Here is a 21959-nt window from a genome sequence, read left to right as displayed (position 1 = left end):
AAACCCATGGTGGGAGGGGAAGAAAAAAAAAAAAAAAAAAAAGAGGTTAGAGTGGGAGAGAGCCAAAGCATAAGAGACTGTTGAGAACTGAGAGCAAACTGAGGGTTGATGGGGGGTGGGAGGGAGGAGAGGGTGGGTGATGGGTATTGAGGAGGGCACCTTTTGGGATGAGCACTGGGTGTTGTATGGAAACCAATTTGACAATAAATTTCATATATAAAAAAAAAAAATCATTCAGACTCTATTAAGGAAAACAGGGACGCCTAGGTGGTTCACTCAGTTAAGCGTCCGACTCTTAATATCAGCTCAGGTGATGATCTCACAGTTCATGAGTTCAAGCTCCGCATTGGTTTCTGCACTGACAGTGCAGAGCCTGCTTGGGATTCTCTCTCTCCTTCTCTCTCTGTTCCTCCCCTGCTTGTGCTCTCTCTCTCAAAACAAACTTGAAAAGAAAAACACAAAGAGATTCTTTGTTCTTTGCAATTTTACTTTCATAAGTTAAAATATAATAGAAAATGATTTTTTAAATAAATGGATCTAAATTTTCTGTTACTGGATTCTTTGAGTGCAAAGATCCTAAAGTTCTGGAACTTTAGTTTTCTTTTTATATCAATCTTTTATTCTTATATTGAACTTCTTACAAAGATAAAATATAAAGCCTAACACCAATCTCAGAAAACTGCATTTCTCGGAAAACTGCATTTGCCAATTTTTGAAAAACAGAAACCATTGTGTATTTTACAGACAGCAATCAACTTAAGTCAATTCTAAAATGCTACCATCATTTTTCTATCCTAAAATCCAAAGTTCTTTCTAGGCAAATGTACAATGTTTGGTAATTATTCTATCTGCTTCAGTACTAACTACACAAAATCTGAATGCTATGTCTTCTATGTTCACTTGTAAAACAAAACAATGGATTTTTATATAGGTTTCTGACTAAAACTGCACATGAATACGCAGATTTTGTCTATAATGAAGAAATTTTCAAAATTAATTTTTGCCTTCAAGTACTTCCAAATTAAAATTATAAATCAGTAAAAATGAACCATGTGGAAATAACATAAGCATTTCAAGGGCCCTTTTCTGCTATTTTATCAAATTACTAGCACATTGAACTTCCTAGACAAAAACAATCAAAATAACTATGTTCACAGCAGGATTAAAGATTGAATCATCCCTAGCAATTTCCGCTACCAAAAAGGGGCAACTGAGAAACATTTAGAAAGTAAATCTAAGTTAACGCACCATCCAAAAAATGGAAAAAAAACGCTTACAAAAATGTTTTACTAAACAAAGTTATGTTTTGAGGAAACATAAAGGTATTACTTTCGTGCCTTCTTGCCCCTGACTGGGGAGAAAAAAAATCTCCTTCTAGGTTCACTTTTATTATTGAAATATTTCTTAGTAGTTGCTACGAAAATGTAATTGTTGATTTTTCTGTCCTGTGCCTCATTTTTGCCATTCTTGAGAAATGTTCTTAAGGCTCTAGAAAGGTAGCTAAGATAGAAAAATAAGGGGGCGCCTGGGTGGCGCAGTCGGTTGAGCGTCCGACTTCAGCCAGGTCACGATCTCGCAGTCCGTGAGTTCAAGCCCCGTGTCAGGCTCTGGGCTGATGGCTCAGAGCCTGGAGCCTGTTTCCGATTCTGTGTCTCCCTCTCTCTCTGCCCCTCCCCCGTTCATGCTCTGTCTCTCTCTGTCCCAAAAATAAATAAACGTTGAGAAAAATAAGAGTGAGGAGTAAATATTTAGAAAACAAGCCTAAGGAGCACTATGATGCCATAGAGTAAAGAGCTATTCGGGGCCAGATCATGACCATCCAAGACCAAGAATAATCATTATTTTGATAAGTAGAAAAGGGAGTTATGAGAAGCGAGATTTTGCCAGATGGGTGGAAGATAAATCTTCTGGACTGACCTGAAGAATGAAAGCAAGGAACTGGAAGGATGCTCCTAGAATAGCTCCCTGGGTATCAGTCAGAGTCCTGGCAGGAAACAGGTAGCAGTCAAGCCAAGTAATTTAACAAAGATCAACAAAGGGAATATTACAAAGATGTGGGCATGGTTTAAGGAAACTCACAAAGAGTAGTGCTACAACAGCAAGAGCCATACCAACCTCTAGGCCTCCAGCAACCAGGGTAGCAACTAGAGGATCTGAGAGAGGGTAGCTAAATGGAGAGCGCTGCCTGATTGGAGCTATGGCCTTTCAGAAGGAACCAACCAACCACAGCAATCTGCAGAGAGCTAGAGGCATAGATGCCCTCACCTTAACCTCTTTATACCCTGTGATCTTGGATCATTGCCTCCTGCTGGCCACATCTCACTGGAAGCCAGGGACAGAGAGCAGAGTGGAGAGAGGATCTGGAGAAGCAGATGGAAGAGACCCAGTCTAAGGGCAAGGTTGCAGTAGTGAGAATGAGAAGGATACAGTACAGAGTCAAAGTTAACAGAACTTTTAGACTGATTGGATTTGAAGCTGGGAAAAGAAAAGTCAAGGATAACATCATAGTTTCAAGATTGAGTAACTAGCCTAGAATGATGATAACATCAACTGATGTGCTTTTACTAACCATTGTATTCCCAATATCCAACACAGTACCTTGGCCATGAAAGGACTTCCATAAACTTTTATTGGGAGAAAAAAATGTGGATGGATGGATGATGGAAGAAACAAATTTTCAGGAAGATGATGTGTAATTTAGTCTTAGATGTATTGAGTTTAGAGTATTGTGAAAGAGCCCACCAAGTGGTTTGAGATTTGATTCTGGAACTCTGAAAAGGAAAGGAATAAAGATGTACCTCTAAGAACCAGCTGCACAAAAGTGGCAGCTGACACAATGAAAGTGGATGAAATGGCATAGAGAGCAAGTATAAAGAGAAAAGCAGAGTCTGATGACCAAACTTGGGATCTGTCTGTATTATGGGACAAAAGAAGGGAAACAAAGAGAAAAGGCAAAGGGGAAAAAACAACAAACGATGTACAGCCATTGGCTGTACTGCTAAAATATATTCCCATATATTTACACATCCTTGGTAGGCTTCCTTTTTCCTGACACTACCAAGTCTCACCTAACATAAAAATGATACGAATGGAGACCAGCACTTACCTACTTGCCTCACTAAGAAATTTTTAAGCCATTTTACTAATTTTGCTCATCTTGAATCTAACAGCCAACATTAATCCTTTTTTGAATTCAAAAAAGTCTATTTAATAGGTTTATTCATTTAAGCAATCATGTATCAAACACCTGTTATGTATCCAGAGTTATCATTGGCAAAGTAAATAATGGGAGACTCAAGTCATTATTATATGTCAACTAACTTCTATTTAAATTTTTAAAAAATTAGAATAAAAAACATTCATCATAAAACAATTAGAGGGGCGGGGCGTCTGGGTGGCGCAGTCGGTTGAGTGTCCGACTTCAACCAGGTCACGATCTCGCGGTCTGTGAGTTCGAGCCCCGCGTCGGGCTCTGGGCTGATGGCTCAGAGCCTGGAGCCTGTTTCCGATTCTGTGTCTCCCTCTCTCTCTGCCCCTCCCCCGTTCATGCTCTGTCTCTCTCTGTCCCCAAAATAAATAAACGTTGAAAAAAAAATTAAAAAAAAAAAAAAAAACAATTAGAGGGGCGCCTGGGTGGCTCAGTCGGTTAAGCGGCCGATTTCGGCTCAGATTATGATCTCGCGGTCCGTGAGTTCGAGCCCCCCATTGGGCTCTGTGCTGACAGCTCAGAGCCTGGAGCCTGTTTCAGATTCTGTGTCTCCCTCTCTCTCTAACCCTCCCCCGTTCATGCTCTGTCTCTCTCTGTCTCAAAAATAAATAAACGTTAAAAAAATTTTTTTAATAAATAAATAAAAAATAAAACAATTAGAGTTCAATTAAGAGCTGACCCATATGATTCAAACCAAATAGCATTTCATACAGTGAGAATTCATACCATTTAACACCTGTTGACATCTGCTTTTTTTTTTTCCCTAACTCAGAAGATTGACAGAAGAGCTAAAACTTACAAACATGTACTTCCTATTAAAAGCTCAATCATACCACACTGTAAATTTCTCTTAACCTTTTTTCTTCTCCACTGTTCCATATGGTCTCAGTAATCTTTGTATCTAGTGTCTGGTATATGGCAATCATTCAAATGTTTGTTGAATGAATGAATGAATCAGAAGCTAAGCCAAGCCCAGAACAGCTTTACCACTGTTCGTAACATTCTCCTATGGCAAATCACAAAACCTTTTAAGGGTCAAGGCAGTTACTTACTATGGCCTTCGACCTAGCCTTAACCCCACAATATGAGTGCTATTAAAAACTTGGTGGTAAGTGTTAAGACAAAGGCAGAAAAACTCCTGAAAATCCTAAAATGCTTTTAGAAAAGAAGAGGGGTGCCTGAGTGGCTCAGTCAGTTAAGCATCTGACTCTTGATCTCAACTAGGTCTTGATCTCAGGGTCGTGAGTTCAAGCCCCACACTGGGCTACACATTGGGCATGAAGCCTACTTGAAGAAGAAGGAGAAGGAGAAGGAGGAGGAGGAGGGGGGGGAGGGGGAGGAGGAGGAGGGGGAGGGGGGGGGGGGGGGGGGAGGAGGAGGAGGAGGAGGAGAAAAAAAAGAAGAAGAAGAAAAAGAAGAAGAAAGAAGATTGTATCACATTGTCTGATGCATGAAATGTGCTCACTAAATGTTTGATGAGTGAATGAACAAAGGAGAGCTGAGGAAAGACAATGAGCTCCAGAAACCAAACTCAGGGGGCAGGTACAATAGATAGGGCTGTGTCTAATGTCCTCTCTAGCTGAGACTCAACCGACTCTGTTTCCTAAGGGCTATGATATCTATGGGTTAATTTTCCAGCATAACCCCCTCTACACTACTCCTAACTTAAAAACAAAAAACAAAAAACAAAAAAAAAAACAGGCACCTGGTTGGCTCACTTGGTAGTGCATGTGACTCTTAATCTCAAGGTTGTAAATTCGAGCTCCACGTAGGGGATAGAGATTACTTTTTAAAAAAATAAATAAAGGGGGCACCTGGGTGGCTCAATTGGTTAAGTGTCCAACTTCGGCTCAAGTTATGATCTTGCGATTCGTGGGTTCAAGCCCTGTGTCAAGCTCTGTGTTGACAGTTCAGAGCCTGGAGCCTGCTTCGGATTCTGTGTCTCCCTCTCTCTCTGCCACTCTCCTGCTCATATTCTATCTGTCTCTCTCTCAAAAATAAACATTAAAATTTAAAAAAAAAAAAAACCAAGCCAATACACTGCAAAATCAGCAGTATGCCTCCCAAACTTGATGCACATACTCATAACCCAGAGATCTCCTTAAAAAGAAGGTTCTGAGGGCCTCCTGGGTGGCTCAGTCGGTTAAGTGTCTGACTTCGGCTCAGGTCATGATCTCATGGTTTGTGAGTTCCAGCCCCACATCGGGCTCTGTGCTGACAGCTCGGAGCCTGGAGCCTGCTTCAGATTCTGTGTCTCCCCCTCTCTCTGTCCCTCCCATGCTCATGCTCTGTCTCTCTGTCTCTCAATAATAAGTAAATGTTAAAAAAAATTAAAAAAAAATAAATTCATAAAAGAAGGTTCTGAAAGCAAGGGATGTTTTTCCATCCCCATATCTGATCCCTGCTAAAGGTTTAAAACCTAGAAGAAGCCATCAGATATAATCACTTGATTATCTCCCTCTGGTGAAACCTCTCATAAAAGAGACTTACACTATCCATTGTGGAAATCTAAGATACATAAAACTTAGTGCATTCCAAGGTAAATGCTGCATAATGGGGGCCTTATCTCAAAAGGAGAACTGACATCTCAAAAATATAGGGTGCTCAAAACTTTTACTGTCTGTCCTCTTAGGCATTCTGAACTCAGAATTTCCTGATCTCAATGACAAGGAACATAAATTTTTTGGAGCAAAAAAACACATCCAAATTATTGGATTAATTAATTAATCCAAGATTATCCTACATGTAATATTGTCAGTTCGTTGGTTTTTTTTTTGTTTTTTTTTTTTTTTTTTTTTAAAAATTTTTTCTAAAATTAAAGATTGGTGCTATTTTTTTTTTTTAAAAAAAAAAAAAAAAAAAAAAAAAAAGGTTCTGAATCATTACATCTCAGTTAAAGCCAGAAACCAATTCTAACAACTTCCTGGTGATGTTATGCTGCTGGTCAACAGACCACACTTTTTATGTATCAAGAGCCTGAAAGACATTGCAGAGAGTATGTATACAATCTTAAAGCTGGAGTTAAGATCCCTCTTGCTCCCACATTTCCTGTTGTATAACCACAGACTCATCTTACAGCTCTGAGCCTTCTTTTGCCATCGTTGAAATATGGTGATTAACTACTGCTAACATTTACTGAGTGCTTACTACGTACCAAGAATTAATGTTCCATATTTATCAATTTATAAATTGAATTGGACTTAGGTTAAACAACCTGTTCAAAGCAGGTACTGTAAAGCTAGATCTGATTCTAGGTAGTTTGAGTCAAGAACCTAGTGTATAATCTCTGTGTAAGACTTTTTAGCTCCTAGAGCCATTACACAGATAAATAATTGGTATTCAGGGGCGCCTGGTGGCTCAGTCGGTTGAGTGTCCGACTTCCGCTCAGGTCATGATCTCACTATTCGTGAGTTCGAGCTCCGCGTCGGGCTCTGTGCTGACAGCTCAGAGCCTGGAGCCTGCTTCGGATTCTGTGTCTCCCTCTCTCTCTGCCCCTCCCCTGCTCATGCTCTGTCTCTCTCTCTCAATAATAAATAAACATTTTTTAAAAATTTTTAAATAAATAATAATTGGTATTCACCTAACATTTATTGAGCGCTCATATGTTCCAGACCAAGCTCCCTTGGAAGCATATTAACTCATTTAACCTTACAAAAGCCCTAAGAGGTAGGTACTATTAGCACCCCATCTTACAGGTGTGGTTTTTTTTTTTTTTTAATGTTTATTTATTTTTGAGACAATGCGAGAGCCAGAGTGCAAGCAGCGGAGGGGCAGACAGAGGGGAGACACAGAATCTGAGGTGGGCTCCAGGCTCTGAGCTTGTCAGCCTACAGCCCGACCCGGGGCTCGAACTCACGAACCATGAGATCATGACCTGAGCCGAAGTCGGACGCTCAACCGACTGAGCCACTCAGGCGCCCCTTACAGGTTTTTAAATGGGCCCAAATACCCAAAGATCCCACAGCACGGCCAGGACTGGAACTCAGGCAGTCTCACGGCAGAGCTCAGTGCTCTTCTACCACAAGCCTGGAGAGGATGCGATTCCAGGGCTCTGGGCTACCAGACACCAGCTCGCCGACGTGGGCGCACCCTCGCGTCCACTTAGGGAGGTCTAATTGCCATCCCCTGCTCGCTTGCAAAGCAAATCAAATCTTCCACAATTAGCTTTATGTGTACCTGTGGGAAGTGTCTTTCTCGGCTCACACCCAGGACCCCCATGAACACGTCAGGGCTCTGGCAAAATATAATTTGTCTAATCCCAGAAAAAACTGAGAAGCTAAACATCCTGAGAACTGATTTACACTGAAATTGTTAACAGTCGCAGCGGGACCCCCTCAAACCGCGACCCCCAAATTTGCACCGCCCCCTTAACGCCGCTGCATCCTGGGAGCCACAGTCCCAATTAGGCCTGGAATTTGTAGTTTGGACTCCTCGAGCCTACACCGCCTACCTCCGGGCCGCTGGTGAAGGCCCTCCGATAATCCCATCTGCTCTCCAATGCTGCTCTCTGCCGGCCTTTTCTCAGGTTGCCGGGACTGTAAACCCGTTCCGGGTGCTCCGGAAGCGAAGCTTTCTCTTCCGGAACAAGCGTCTGGGCGACCGCACGTGGTTGCGTTGCCCGGGCTTCTGCCGGCGTTTGCAGAGAAGTATTTGGATTGTCTCCCCGAAACGAGTGAGCCCAGGCGGAGCCATGGAGGGCCAGAACGTGGAGGAGCTGCTGGCAAAGGCTGAGCGGGACGAGGCAGAGAAGCTGCAGCGCATCACAGTGCACAAGGAGCTGGAGCTGGAGTTCGACCTGGGTAACCTGCTGGCCTCGGACCGGAACCCCCCATCGGGGCTGCGGCGCGCGGGACCCTCGCCGGAGGCCGAGCTGCAGGCCCTGGCGCGGGACAACACGCAGCTGCTCATCAACCAGCTGTGGCAGCTGCCCACGGAGCGCGTAGAGGAAGCGCTGGTTGCGCGGCTGCCGGAGCCCACCACTCGCCTGCCGCGCGAGAAGCCGGTGCCCCGGCCACGGCCGCTTACACGCTGGCAGCAGTTCGCGCGCCTGAAGGGCATCCGTCCCAAGAAGAAGACCAATCTGGTGTGGGACGAGGTGAGTGGCCAGTGGCGACGCCGCTGGGGCTACCAGCGCGCTCGCGACGACACCAAGGAGTGGTTGATCGAGGTGCCCGGCGGTGCCGACCCCTTGGAGGACCAGTTCGCCAAGCGGATCCAGGCTAAGAAGGAACGGGTGGCCAAAAATGAGCTGAACCGTCTGCGTAACCTGGCCCGCGCGCACAAGATGCAGCTGCCCAGCACGGCGGGCATGCACCCTACGGGACACCAGAGTAAGGAGGAACTGGGCCGCGCCATGCAGGTGGCCAAGGTTTCCACTGCCTCTGTGGGGCGCTTCCAAGAGCGCTTACCCAAGGAGAAGGCGCCCCGGGGCTCCGGCAAAAAGAGGAAGTTTCGGCCCCTTTTCGGGGATTTTGCAGCCGAGAAAAAGAGCCAGTTGGAGCTGCTGCGTGTGATGAATAGCAAAAAGCCTCAGCTGGACGTGACGAGGGCCACCAATAAACAGATGAGGGAGGAGGACCAGGAGGAGGCGGCCAAGAGGAGGAAAATGAGCCAGAAGGGCAAGAGAAAGGGGGGCCGGCAGGGTGCTGGCGGCCAGAGGAAAGGTGGCCCGCCCAGCCAGGGAGGGAAGAGGAAAGGGGGCTTGGGAGGCAAGGTGAATTCCGGGCCGCCTCGCTTGGGTGGCAAGAGGAAAGGAGGACAACACCGAGGAGGAAAGAGAAGGAAGTAATTTTCATCCTCGGACCCGCCTGTAAACAAAGAACTATACTAAATGTTAAGTTGGGGGGGGGGGGGTTTTCTGCTGCCTTCGTTGAACTTGAGGTTGAAGGGATAGGCTGACCTCCCCCCAAGACAGATGTAAATGTTGGACTTTACAAATGAATGTTTTTCCCACAACCAAGAATTTGGCTGGAGATTAAAGGATGTATTTAAGGACATAAGAATCAGGGAAAGAATTTGGTGGAAACTGGGAACGAGTTCTATTTTTTAAAACACATCTTTTTTCTTTTTAACTTTGAATATGGTGAGAGGGAGAGGAGAGTTGGTCATATTTCAGACTTGTAATTGATGTCTGCATTATTTTTATGACAAGTGTATCAAAGCAGAGGGGGGAACAGAAAGATTACATTTTCAAAACTGTACTTACAAGTAACTGTTAACCAAGGTTATTTAATAAAAGTGTCTGTGTCTAATGCTGCTTTTGACTTTTTGAGTGTTGGTAGGAATCCTAAGTAAAACCAAGGGGATACCTGGTTCAGATTATTTTCATTTACTTTCTAAAAAACATAAAGCAGTTAATTTATGATGATTTCAGTGAGGCTTATTAGGAAAACTCATACTTCTTTTGGTATCAGATATAATATTGAAAGTGTAGTAAAACTGATACCTCTTTGTAAAAAGATTTTATTGCTTTTTTATACTGTGAAAACATTGCCTTGCTGTAAATTATAAATTTGGGCTTCACTAAATAATAGTACTAATCCTCATTAATCCAGAAAATACTTAAATCCTCTTCAACATATATGTCCCCAATTTTTCTTTTAACTTCAGTGGGGTCTGTTTTAAGAAGAGAGAAAGAAACCCACCAAATCTATAATCGGTACGCTGTTATCTTTGATTCATTTGTCAAACTTACCTGGTTTGATGAGGAGGTCAAATGTTGATAGCTATTATGGGTCTTTTTCCCTAATCTCAGTAACTTGTCTTTGTAAAAATGAGTATCTTCTTTAAAGGATTCATAGTAGATCTAGATTCCAGGAGGGCCTTTTTGCTGCTGTTACAGCCCTGTGAGCCACTCTTACTGTTTTTTGGTCTGTCAATTGATAGGAAATTAAAGTTGGGAGTTCATTTTGTCTTTTTTTCCAGGGTTGCCTCATTTTTATAAGTTACCTTTAGAAATTGCTATGGAAAAAAAGCAAATTTCATATTCCAAATTTCATAATATGTAACAAAAATTTCAAAATTCATAATACATTAAATTTCAAATTTCATAATACGTTACTTAAAACACAGATGTCCAATTGTTACTATCTTAGGATACTTTGCCATCAATGATCAACTCTTCCACAGGGACATGAAGCACTTGGCCCTGCTAAGCCACAGAGTACATTGAAATCCTGGCAAGTTTGCAACTACTGATGAAATCATTTAATGGTACATTAACTTCACCACAAGCCAAACTTTTCATAGAGCACTTAACATCTTTTAAGTTCTCAACCGTCCAGGGTATGTTGTTATTACTGTTTTGTTTGGGGATTTTTCTGGTTTTTTGTTTTTCGACTTGATTCAGCAGTCAGACACAGAACTGGCCCTGTAAGAGAGAACCCTTGGTGGGCTTTTTGCAAGGTCCTTATTTACTATTAAAACAGTTTAAATGCAGTGTCTTAATAATTTATTAGGAAAACACTTTAGGAAGGCAAAGTAGCATTTTAAAGGAATCAGTGGAAAAAGAATGCCCTTGTTTCTCTCCCTTACCCTACGTCCCCAACATGTGAAATAAAGGGTTTTAAGTAGAGAGACTTATGGAAGTACCCAAGATCCTACAGAGAAGTTACCTTTACCGCAATTTCAGAGGTGGATGGTGGGACTGCAGCTAAGGCAGCGGAGATTTTGACTCGTGGGAAAACGGTCCTGATCCGAAAAGGGCTAATGCTGTGACAGGAGACTTAGCTGAGGGGATAGGCAAGCTCGGCCGAGTGGGCGGGAACAGTAAGGCGGCGGCCAGGATTGGCCAGTGGAGGGGGTGGAGGGGTAGGAGGAGGGGCTGGCTACTGAGGAGACCCCACGGCCATGGCTGCAGCCACTCGTGCCCGGGTCGCGCACTTGTTGAGGCAACTGCAGCGAGCAGCGTGAGTGCGGGGCGGGAAGGCGGGGGGCCAGAGGATGCCTGCGTGCCCATGCCGGGGGCGAGCCACCCGGGCTCCACGTGTTCTTCCTCGGGTTACTTACAAGAACCTGGGGTAGGGTATACTGCTGCCTGCACCCGCTCCGCGTCAGAGCCGTGCGCCCGGTGGGACAGCATTGTCACAGGGTGCCAAGCAGCCATGCACAGCGCGGTGAGGCAGGTTGTACCCTGCTAGGGCTACGGTAAGGAAACAAAGGCCCGGAGAGGTCAGTGCCTGATCCCATGTCGTGGCAAACATTGGAGGTCTTGACACAGTGGACAAAAGACACATTCATGTGTCCAACCAACACATTTGTACTGGGTGTATGTTACATGCCAAAAACTATTCCAGGTGCTGGGGATACAAAGGCGAAAGATTCTGGAGCAGTTTAAAGTCTAGCAGGCAATTGGATGAAGGAACAGGGTTTGTGAAATGGGCCTGTGGGGAACTCAGGGGACAGAGAACGTAGAAGAGAAAGATGGCTGTGTGAAATCACCAGGAGCTTCACTCCCTGGCATGTACAGGCAGTCAAGGTATTAAATGTTATGACATGTCTGACTCCCCCTCCAGAAATTCCAGGTGTATAGTAGCCACCTGATAAATCCTTGTGGAATGTGCAAATGCACAAGTCAGCCTGGGAAAAACATGTAAAATTTTGAGCCAATAGGTAGAGGTAAGGGGAAAGGAGAGGGATTAGAGAGGAATTTCAGACAAACTGCAAAGAGCAGCCCCTTTGGCAAGAGATGTAGTTCCAGGAGCTAAAAGTAGTTAAAATCTGGACCTAGTTTCATAGAAGGAGATGAGAATGGAGAAGACCCACCCTGAATAAGAATATAGCATTTATCAGGCACTTACCATGTGCCAGGCACTGCCCTACAGGTTTTACATGTACTATTAATAGTAACTGTAATCCTTAGAACAACCCTATGCCAGACTGTATTATTATCCTCATATTACATATTAAAAAAAATAAAAGCATGAAGAAAAGGAATTTGTCCAGTTTCACACAGCTAAGCAAACGGCACAGCCATCATTTGAGCCCAGATATTCTAGCTTCACAAGTCCTTGTTTTTAGTCCTACGCTAAAGAATTTGAATTATGTCCTATAGATACCGAAAGCTATGGAAGCAATAGTTCTCATTGTGAACCACTAATACTTTGAGATGCCCCATGGAGGGGAAAAAATTCCATGGCCAAATAAATGGGAAACTGTTCTTTGCTGCATAGCGCTTTTGGAGAGTCAGGATAATTAGCACACGAAAGGCTCTGAGAAGTCCTACAGGATATAAAAAAATAGTTTAAACTCTTTAAACTAGTGTATTTAAACTCTTTGTTCTAAATCTGTGTTATCATAAAAATCTTTCTAACAAGGAACACCATTCATATCCTTTGGAACCAGTGTCATGTAGAACATGTTTTTGGAATGGTTGTATGACAAAGGAGTGTGGCATGATTAAAATCATGTTCGAGCTTTCTGGTGGCAGTGTACAGTGGAGAGGAAAGACTAGAAGTAGTTGTAATGCTCCAGCTAAAAAGTGATAGCTTCAGGTACCAAAGAGAGGCAGTTGGTACAAGGAGTAGATATGAGAAATATTGAGGAGTCGGTTAAAATCAGCAGGATTTTGGATCTGATTAGTGAGATGGAAGGAGAAGTTGAAGTTTCTGGCTGGGGTGCAGGTACACATTAGGGCCATTTACCAAGATGGGAACTAGAAGAAGCCTAGCTTTAGGAGGGAAATGATAACTTCCCTTAGGATTTCAAACTGAACATCCCTCATAAGTCCAGACAAAGACCTCCAGCAGGTAATTGACTATATAGTTCTGGAGCTGAGGAGCAAGTAGGAACTCACCCATGTGTATAGAGGACTGTACAGAGGATGTGGAAGCAAAGTCCTTGGCAAACTGTAAACCTAGATGGGTTGAGAATAGGTCCTAGGGAGCAGCATTGTTAAGGCAGAGTAGCAAAATGGGGCTTTTTTTTTTTTTTAATAGGGTAAGCATTTAAAATGTGGGAGATTTCAGATAAAAATTTTAGAAAACTAGGAATGGCATCTTTGGGCCCACATTTCATCTGGGGAAAGTCTGCTAAGTCTGAGGTGAAGTGGGGGCCACCTCCTTTGAACAGGGCAAGCCCTCCAGCTTCCTGAGAGGCCCTGGCATGCAGTCCACCACTTCGCACAGCAGCTGCACAGCCAGCCAGCAGCCTCTCATTTACATTATCTGCCATCCTCCTTAGGCGCTTGGGGTTGCAAATGATTTACACTTCGAATGAAGGAAAAGGAGCCAGCATTAAAGGACAGGAACATAGCCAGACATATAGGAGAGAAAGACTGTACCTCCACTGCTGATTTGCAGTGTTCTCATCCCTGGGGTACAGCAGGAAACAAAACAGCCTAATATCCCTGGTGCTTAAGTGCAGAGGTGGGGCAGGTAGAGTGAACAACAGACTAGTAAAGTTTACAGTATATTACATGTTACTTAAAGAGAAAGTAAAGGAGGATGGGTTAGAGGAAGGGATGCAATTTTAAAGAAGATGGTCAGAGAAGACCTCACTGTACTGGTTTCTTATTGCTGCTATAACAAATTACCGTGAACTTGGTAGCTTAAAACAACACACATTTATTCTGTTACAGTTCTTAAGTCCAAAATCAGTTTTACTGGGCCAAAATCAAGGTGTAAGAGGGCCACAGTCCCTTCAGCTGCTCCAGAGGAGAATCCATTATCTTGTTCTTTCCAGCTTCTGGAGATGCACTTCTTGCAACCTTAGATTATAGCTCCTTCCTCCATCTTAACAGCCAGCAATGTAACAACTTGCTTCAGTGGTCACATTGCCTTTATGTCAAATCTCCCTCTGCCTCCCTCTTAGGACAATGCTTCTGATTACACTTAGGGCCCACCCAGATAATCCAGGATAATCTTTCCATCTCAAAATCCTTAATATAATCACATCTGTAGGGTCCCTTTTGCTTTATAATGTTAACAGGTTTCAGGGATTAAGACCTGAATATCTTCCAGGTCTCAGCCAACCACACTCACTGAGAAGGTAACTGTTCTGGAAAGATCAGTGGAAGGAAGGAGTGAGCCATGTGGCTCTCTGGGAAGGTACATGGAGGTTGAGAATACCTGACATGGTTTCAGAACATGACGACTGGAGAGGAGTGAGGGGGAGGTAAGGTCAGAGTTGTTGGGGGCCAGATAGAGAAAGCCAAGGAGGAGTACAAGGTTTTTTTGCCCTGATCAATCGGAAGGATGAAGTTACCATTAAACTCGGGTGGGGAAGAGGTTTTAAGGGAAGACCAGGAGCTGAGTCTTAGGCAGGTAAATATGAAATGCCTAATAGACATTCAGGTGGAGATGTCAAGTAGGCAGCTGAATCTGGAATTCAAGCAACATGTCTAAATCAGACAAAGGTGGAAACCGTCAGTATGGAAGGCATTCAAGACCATGAGACAAGGTGAGGTCACTCAGGGAGAGAGTGTGGGAAGCAAAGAGCATTCAGAGTCAATAGCATGAAAAGAAACTAGGCCAGGAGCAGCCTGGAAGCCAAGGGAAGAAAGTATTGTCAGGGAGAAGAGAGTGGACAGGAGGATACCACTGATAGGTTGGGTAAGATGAGGACTGAAATGAGAACTGAGTGATATATTAGTGGGGTGAAAGGCATTAGTGACCTGGTAAGCTTAGACAGTAGAGTCATGGAGCAAAGGCCAGTTGGAAGAAGTCCCAGAGAGAATGGGAGAAGAGAAATTGGAGAGAGCATGTATAGTCAGCTAAAATCAAGAAGAGAGGTGGGGGCGACATCAGGAGAGGGAAGAGGGACAAGTGAAGGTTGTTGTGAGTATAAAACAGGAAAAATAATATTTTATGCTGATGAATAAGATCTATTGAGAGGGAAATTTTGATGATGCAGGAGAGAGATGATGCACTGCTATCCTTGAGTAAATGAGGGAGGCTGAGAGTCCACAGGAGAGGAACTGACCTTTGCTGAAAGCTTGGCTAGTTTATCCTGGCCAGTGATACCAGGAGGAAGGCCAGAATAATCAGGCCAGAGCCAAAAGGCAGGTAGATGAGAGCCTTGCTCTAACTGTGGTTTCCTCTGCCTCTCAGGAGGAGGAGAGAAGCCCACCAGTGGTTTCAGACTATCCGAAGAAAGTGGGGGAACCCACAATGTATTCTATTCTCCTTACCCCATGTCAGGTTCTGTGTCTTGGTACACAGGAAAAGAGAGAAGAAGCTAAGAGGATTTTAAATGTCTACATTTATTTATTTCTTCATTTACTCGTGCCTTCAGTCAGTATTTCTTCAATCAGTATTACTTTGTGCCTGGTACAATGGTAGCCACTGCAAATAAAGTCATGATCAAGGGAGATCTTATCTTGCAACCACAAAATTTACAATGTAGAGGCAGATGGAAACAGGAGAATGGTGCCAAAAATACATGTGATAACAGTTCTTCTGGGGAGGGAGGTGTGGTACAGACCACAGAGAGACAGTACCTACCTGGGGCCTCCAGCCCTAGGGAAGACTGACCAGGGGAAGTGACATTTGCACTGACACTAGAAAGGACACTAATTACCCAGAAGAAGAGGGGAAGATATGTTCCAGGAAGAGGAAATAGCAAGCACAAAGTTCAGTTCTGGAGGCAAGAAAGAGAATGTGTGGCCCATTCAAGGAAAAGAACAAATTTTCTTTTTTTTTTTTTTTTTAAATTTTTTTTTTCAACATTTATTTTTGGGACAGAGAGAGACAGAGCATGAATGGGGGAGGGGCAGAGAGAGAGGGAGACACAGAATCGGAAACAGGCTCCAGGCTCCGAGCCATCAGCCCAGAGCCTGACACGGGGCTCGAACTCACGGACCGCGAGATCGTGACCTGGCTGAAGTCGGACGCTTAACCGACTGCACCACCCAGGCGCCCCAGAAAAGAACAAATTTTCAAGGAGCTCCAGAGATGGAGCAAGATGAGAGGCCAGGATAGAGAGATTAGCTGTACCAGTGAGGATGCCCAGAGGGCCATGTCTGAAACAGGGCGGTGGGGGGGAGTGGGGTTTGAGTGATGAGGAGAGGGGTCATCAAAGTACGTTTAAACAAGGGAGTGACATCACTGGAAATAAGCCCCTGACCACTGTGTGGCAAAGGTGGAGCCAAGAGAAGCCTGTTAGGAACTCTGTAGTTATCCAGATGAGAGATGACACTGAAACCAGAGATTGGCAGAGGACCCAAGAGAAGTGGATGGATTTGGGTAAAGAAATATTTGAGGCCTTGATGCGTGGTTTGCCATAGAGGTGAGGTGTGAGCCCAGTATAGAAGCCAACATTTAAGGAATGGGGAGGGTGGAAAAAGAGCTGCAGAAAGAATAATTAGTGGAAGCCCAAGTGAGTAGGGAGTCCTGAAAGCCGAGAAGAGCACTTTGCCCACCTGAGGAGAATGTGGTCCACGGTGTTCATTGCTAGGAGAGCAAGGTGCTGAGGGAGTCTAAGTGAGGGTACAGCAGAAGCTGGAACTTGTTGAGACAGCAGCCAGATTTCAGGGGGCCAAGCAATGTGTGGGAGGCAAGAAAATGGAGCCAACAGATGTATGCCAGAAGGGGAGACCCAGAGGGTGAGCAAGCCAGAGGGGGACAAGAGGTTGAGACCTTTAAGCATGAAACTCTTAAATATGATGACAAAGATTGAGTGAGGAGGAAGACCAGGAAATACTGGACAAATGGAGGTCCCAAGAAGGGAGGAAGGGATGGGATTCAAACCATAAGTAAGAAGTAGAAATGATTAATCAAGGTAGCCTCAGAACCTTAAAAACAAAATAAAAAGAAGTGGGAAGGGTATAAGGAAGCATGTGTTCCCACGGTAGTGGGCATTGGAAAGTTTTGAGTCTGGCTGTTTTCTTCCCTTTGCCTCTGCTTCCTTGTCCTTGGAGGGGGTAAAGCAGGGAAAGTTCTCCAAAGTAAAACCCACCTTTGACGGTCAACAAAGTTGGCCTTGCCCACTTTGATTTCCCTGCAGCAGCCTGAGGATTGCTCACCCCACTGGGATGCTCCCGGGACTCTCCACCACACTGGACGTTTTCAGCCGTGTCCAGGAGGTGGCAGGCTTGACTCATGGTAGTGCTCTCACCACGTCCCAGGTCAGCTTTGACTTAAGTCTGTCTCAGAGGTCTTGAACACTATTGAGCTCAGCACTTTTCCTTTCTTCCCCATCTTCCCCCTCAGATGTTTTTGCTCCAAATTTTAAGGGGGAACAAGGTAGTTGGGGGGGCATACATTCACGTATCTGTTGGGATCCCACTATGACAAGATCCTCTGGCAAGAAATAGAAACATTAAAAAAAAAAAAAAAAACACCTTATGCGACACTCAAATGCATAAGCGAACAGGAGGAAGGGGGACTGTCCAGGAAATAGGAGGCAACCAGGATTGGGAAGGGACACGGAGCCAAGGGTAGAGAAGTGGACTGGGAACTGAGATAAGGTGAGGGATTCGGGGAGGAGAGGGTGATGGGCATGAGCACACTTCAGGCTGCTGGGGAGGGGGTGACACAGAGGGAACCAGCACGAGGCGCCCAGGGGCTGGCAGGTCGCTGGGGCTGGGAGGAGGAAGGATGGAAGCAGTAGGTGGTGACCTACTGGTGGCCTGCAGGCAAGTGAGGGCTTCTCATAGGGCGGGGTCCAGAGCCAGTTTCAAGAAAATTAAACACCTTGAAGACAATGGGGAAATACAAGTTCGAGTTCCCCCGGGGTAGGGGGAATGGGAGGGGAGGCACAGTGCGTAGTTAACCTACTCAACTAACTTGAGCAGTCAATTTGATCAAGCACCTAACCTAGTAAAAGAGCTGACACCTCACAGAGCACTGAGACCCCATCTCAAACTTAATTGTATCTCCAGAGGGCTTATCTTAGCTCCCTGCAGACATTTATTAAGTACCACTTGAATACTTCTTGAAAGAAGGATCCCGCAACACCGGAAAAATCCTGAGTCAACTTTTTTGTCCATGATGATTTCTGGGTTTTCCTATGTAATGTTTGCCAATAGCTACTGTTTTGACAGCATCTTAAGACTAGAATGTAGTGGGGGGTTACATTAAAGCTTCTTCTCTTGCTTTTCTATTTTCACTTTTTTTTTTTCTTTTCCCTAGATGCCAGTGCCCTACTCATTCTCATACTTACTCCCAAGGTAATAATATATTTTGTGTTTTTAAACTGGCCAAAATTTCCAATTTCACCCCCACACTCCACCCTTTGACACTCATATTACATTTAGGCAAAGGATAAATCAAGAAAATCAAGGGATATGAGAGGAAAATTGAAGTGGTTGCCTTTTCACTTGCAGTTGGTAATAATGTAGTTCTAATTATATGATGGTAGCTGAATGCATGCTACTGATTATATGTTTGGCTTAAGTATATATTTAATACTATTTATGCTGTTTTTCTATTTCAAACAGAATTCTTTGCCAAAGCTACAAATAAGATTTGTATAAGCTTTGTGCTTTGTAAAAGCACAGATAAGATTTTAATACTGTCTGAGTCAATCAAACAGAATTAAGATGAAATCTTTGGAAGGTTTTAATTTATCTCAAAAAAGAAAGAGGCTAAAGAACAAAGCAGTTCCTAGAAGGAAAAAACTTGTGTCTATCATTTTTTTAAAACTAACATTCTATTTCTTAATAATTAAAAATAATGACTTAAGTTTTCAGTTCCCACAAATGTCTTAATCCTTACCAACACCATTGTCCACAGAACAGCAGGAAGCTCATTGTAGCTTCAGCGTATCCTCAGAACGTCACATGAATTACTGACACAAAAACTGATTTCACCTCGTAGAAGAAAAGGTCAAATCTAAAGGGCACCGTAAGAATGGAAACGAGGAGGCCTGCCCATACGGGAAACTAAGCAGAACCCACAGAGAAGCCTGTTGGGGAATAGAACAGATAGAGTAACTAACTGAAGGCTTTTTCCTGCCACTGGTGTTGCTCACCATTTAGAATAAAATAAGCCAAGGGACCTCCCAGTCATTAAGGACCTACTAGGTGAAAGCTTGCCCAGCCTTTTAGGTCCTAAGGGACATATGCAGAATTTTGTCTTCAAGCTGGTTTTTTCCAATTATTAGCTGATTTCAACAAAGAATTAGTAGTTTCCTATTTGGAAGAATAAAATTAATAATTTAAAGAAAGATAACCTCGCTGTTTTCTAACATTTGATTTAGGTCTTTTTCTAAACTTCAGTAGCAAGAGTAATAGGTTATTTCTTTAAAGTTGATGAGGATCAAAGAAATTTGAATTTTAATTAAGGATACCCTTGCTCTTGGGAAGCCAAAAGTAGACTGTCGTCTAGTGTAGTCTCTTTTCCTTAAAAAAAAAAAAAAGGCAGTAAAAATTGTTGTGTAGACTTTTTTTCACTCTTATGCCTACCCAAGAGTGATAAAAATCAGTGGATTAAAACAAGGCTAAGACTCATTAAGTGTAGCCTTCTTGTTCTAACACAACAGGAAATCATTTCTGCCATAACCAAAACCTGATACATTACAAAGAAATATCAGTTTATAAAAATTTTTATTAAATTTCACAAAGAAAACTAAAATTTCCACATGGGTTCACTTGAAAAAATGTAAATATCTTACTGTGATAATTTTTTCCATGGAAAAACTTTAAATTCAAACAACTGATCACAGCTGTTATAAGAAGTATAAGCAGGACTCTAATTAATGAATTTACTAATAGTTGTTCTCTAACAGTAACCCAACTCTAGCATCTAGATGGTTTTTCTTTTCTAGAGGGTTTTTACACCTTGTTTCAAAAGTATATTTTAACTTCAATGAAGAAAATATTTTTAATAACTTTATTGTCACACAATCAGCATCAAGTTAGCATTACAGTCTCTTAAAATGCAGGTTTTAATTCCAATTTGATATGAAACCTGAAACAATGAAACCTGAAAATATATTTTAGTTAAGGCTTTTTAAGGGAGATGCTTATGTTCACTGGCAAAATACCAATTTACTATCAAATAAAAACATTTTTGCTTTGTTTTTGAGGCTTACGCTGATGCTGTTTTCTACATTTCTAGCTCTTGGACTTGCACCTTCTGGGAAAACAACAGATTATGCCTTTGAGGTAGATATAATAAGTCCATTCTTTCCTTTAGGAATGACTTGAAAAAATACTCCAGTATTTTGCTAATGCATTATTGTCTCTTTTGAAATCTGCTATTAATTGATGTTCCCTAATCTCATTATTTGATCAGACCCTATTTAGAAAAGTACTTTGTTGGGGTAATGGAATATAAATCTTCTGATAACATGAGTAATGTCTAAAATACGGTCTTTTGTTCAGCCATCAAAATAGGACAAATTCCCAGGGCACCTGGGTGGCTCAGTCAGTTAAGCATCCAGCTCTTGATTTCGGCTCAGGTCATGATCTCTCACTTCCTGAGATCAAGCTCCATGTGGGGTTCTGCGCTGATAGTGTGGAGCCTGTTTGGAATTCTTTATCTCCTCCCTCTGCCCCTCCCCTGCTCGTGCTTGCCCTGTCTAAATAAATAAATAAACAAATAAACAAACGTGAAAAAATTAAAAGAAAAATAGGACAAATTCCCAGTTCTACAAACTCTCTAGCTTATATACATTGTATGTTATATCTTCTTTAGTTTTATAACAATCCCAAAAGAGAACCAAGTAATCTTTTGAAGCAAAAGCAAAGGAGCAATGAATTCTGATGAATTTTTATCACACTACAATTATATAATCACTTGTTTTTATCTCTGTCCCCTCCTAGTTCAGGAGCCATAAGTTAAAATGAAGGCCACCCTAAGAAATATACACTTTATTCTCTACACAATAAGGAACCATTCATTTCATTCATAGTTTTTAGAAATGAAATGGCCAATCCTCTAACACACCCTATACCTGAATCTTTTTTTTTTCAGATGGCCGTTTCAAATATTAGATATGGAGCAGGAGTTACAAAGGAAGTGGGAATGGCAAGTATTTAAGAATTCCTATAGTCTTCCACTATAAATGTTATATATCTTTTAAAACAAGTACAAATTGACAACAATTGAGTCCTTTGTTTCGAAAAATGTACAATGTTAAGTTTACCAGAGAGAGAGAGAGAGAGAGAGAGAGCCTATTACAGTTCTAGGGCAATCAAACCTAACTTATAAATTATTTTTGTTATTGTAGGACCTACAAAATATGGGTGCTAAAAATGTTTGTTTGATGACAGACAAGAACCTCTCCCAGCTCCCTCCTGTACAAATGGTTATGGATTCCCTAGTGAAGAATGGCATAAATTTTAAGATGTATGATAATGTGAGAGTGGAACCAACTGATAGAAGGTATATTTTATTGTTGTTATTTACTTTATGTAGAAGCCAACACACACCACTGTTGCTTAAAGTTTGCCCCAAGTCTTGTTTAATGGCACGGCAACTTATTTCTGAAAAAATATGACATAATGGCTTTTATTTTCCCTTCTCCAAGCTTCATGGAAGCTATTGAGTTTGCCAAAAAGGGAGTTTTTGATGCCTACGTTGCTGTCGGTGGTGGCTCCACCATGGACACCTGTAAAGCTGCTAATCTGTATGCATCTAGCCCTCACTCTGATTTCCTAGATTATGTCAATGCCCCCATTGGGATGGGAAAGCCTGTGTCTGTGCCTCTTAAGCCTCTGATTGCAGGTAAAAATTGTTTGTTTGTTTGTTTGTTTGTTTGTTTGTCTGGCTGTTTTATTTTGCAGTTGGCAAAAGGCCTTAGGAAAGATACAAGCCAGGGATTTTAGGGTATATGTTTCCAAAGCTTTCTGATTTCATCATTTCAGTGC

General features: G+C 42.8%; 2 protein-coding genes and 1 long non-coding RNA gene across 6 annotated transcripts in view; 2 read left to right on the top strand and 1 right to left on the bottom strand.

The window, feature by feature from the left end:
• LOC121038178 (uncharacterized) overlaps positions 1–10922 on the bottom strand; it is a 125979-nt gene extending 115057 nt beyond the window's left edge. The window contains exon 1 of one of the 2 annotated variants that reach the window (XR_005794201.1): positions 10822–10922. This is a non-coding gene — a long non-coding RNA (uncharacterized LOC121038178). The remainder of the gene's footprint in view (positions 1–10821) is intronic. The other variant, XR_005794203.1, reaches the window with a different exon arrangement.
• On the top strand, positions 7788–19413 carry RRS1 (regulator of ribosome synthesis 1). 2 transcript variants are annotated; one of them, XR_005794200.1, is made up of 3 exons: positions 7788–9060; positions 11007–11009; positions 19403–19413. XR_005794200.1 is itself a non-coding variant. In XM_040487694.1 (1 exon), exon 1 carries the CDS (start codon positions 7899–7901, stop codon positions 8994–8996), a length of 1098 nt encoding a protein of 365 aa, XP_040343628.1. In that variant the 5' UTR covers positions 7788–7898; the 3' UTR covers positions 8997–9461. The 2 variants fall into 2 exon arrangements, 1 of the variants encoding a protein (XP_040343628.1); XM_040487694.1 differs by lacking the exons at positions 11007–11009; positions 19403–19413 and having other exon boundaries at positions 7788–9461.
• Positions 11025–21959, top strand: part of ADHFE1 (alcohol dehydrogenase iron containing 1) — a 31889-nt gene continuing 20954 nt past the window's right edge. Inside the window, exons 1-6 of one of the 2 annotated variants that reach the window (XM_040487692.1) lie at positions 11025–11115; positions 18277–18314; positions 20206–20252; positions 21064–21117; positions 21320–21474; positions 21620–21816. In XM_040487692.1, coding sequence (XP_040343626.1) covers positions 11057–11115; positions 18277–18314; positions 20206–20252; positions 21064–21117; positions 21320–21474; positions 21620–21816 — 550 coding nt within the window. In that variant the 5' untranslated portion in view covers positions 11025–11056. The remainder of the gene's footprint in view (positions 11116–18276; positions 18315–20205; positions 20253–21063; positions 21118–21319; positions 21475–21619; positions 21817–21959) is intronic. The other variant, XM_040487693.1, reaches the window with a different exon arrangement.

The sequence above is a fragment of the Herpailurus yagouaroundi genome, unplaced genomic scaffold, assembly GCF_014898765.1.
Source record: "Herpailurus yagouaroundi ecotype Mexico unplaced genomic scaffold, PumYag 165, whole genome shotgun sequence".
Classification (NCBI taxonomy): Eukaryota; Metazoa; Chordata; class Mammalia; order Carnivora; family Felidae; genus Herpailurus; species Herpailurus yagouaroundi.
The sequence above is the reverse complement of the archived record's forward strand: the minus strand, read 5'-3'. Positions and strand labels throughout refer to the sequence as shown.

Excerpts from the sequence above, each read along its gene's own strand:
- RRS1 (XM_040487694.1), top strand. The coding sequence starts at position 7,899 with ATGGAGGGCCAGAACGTGGAGGAGCTGCTGGCAAAGGCTGAGCGGGAC.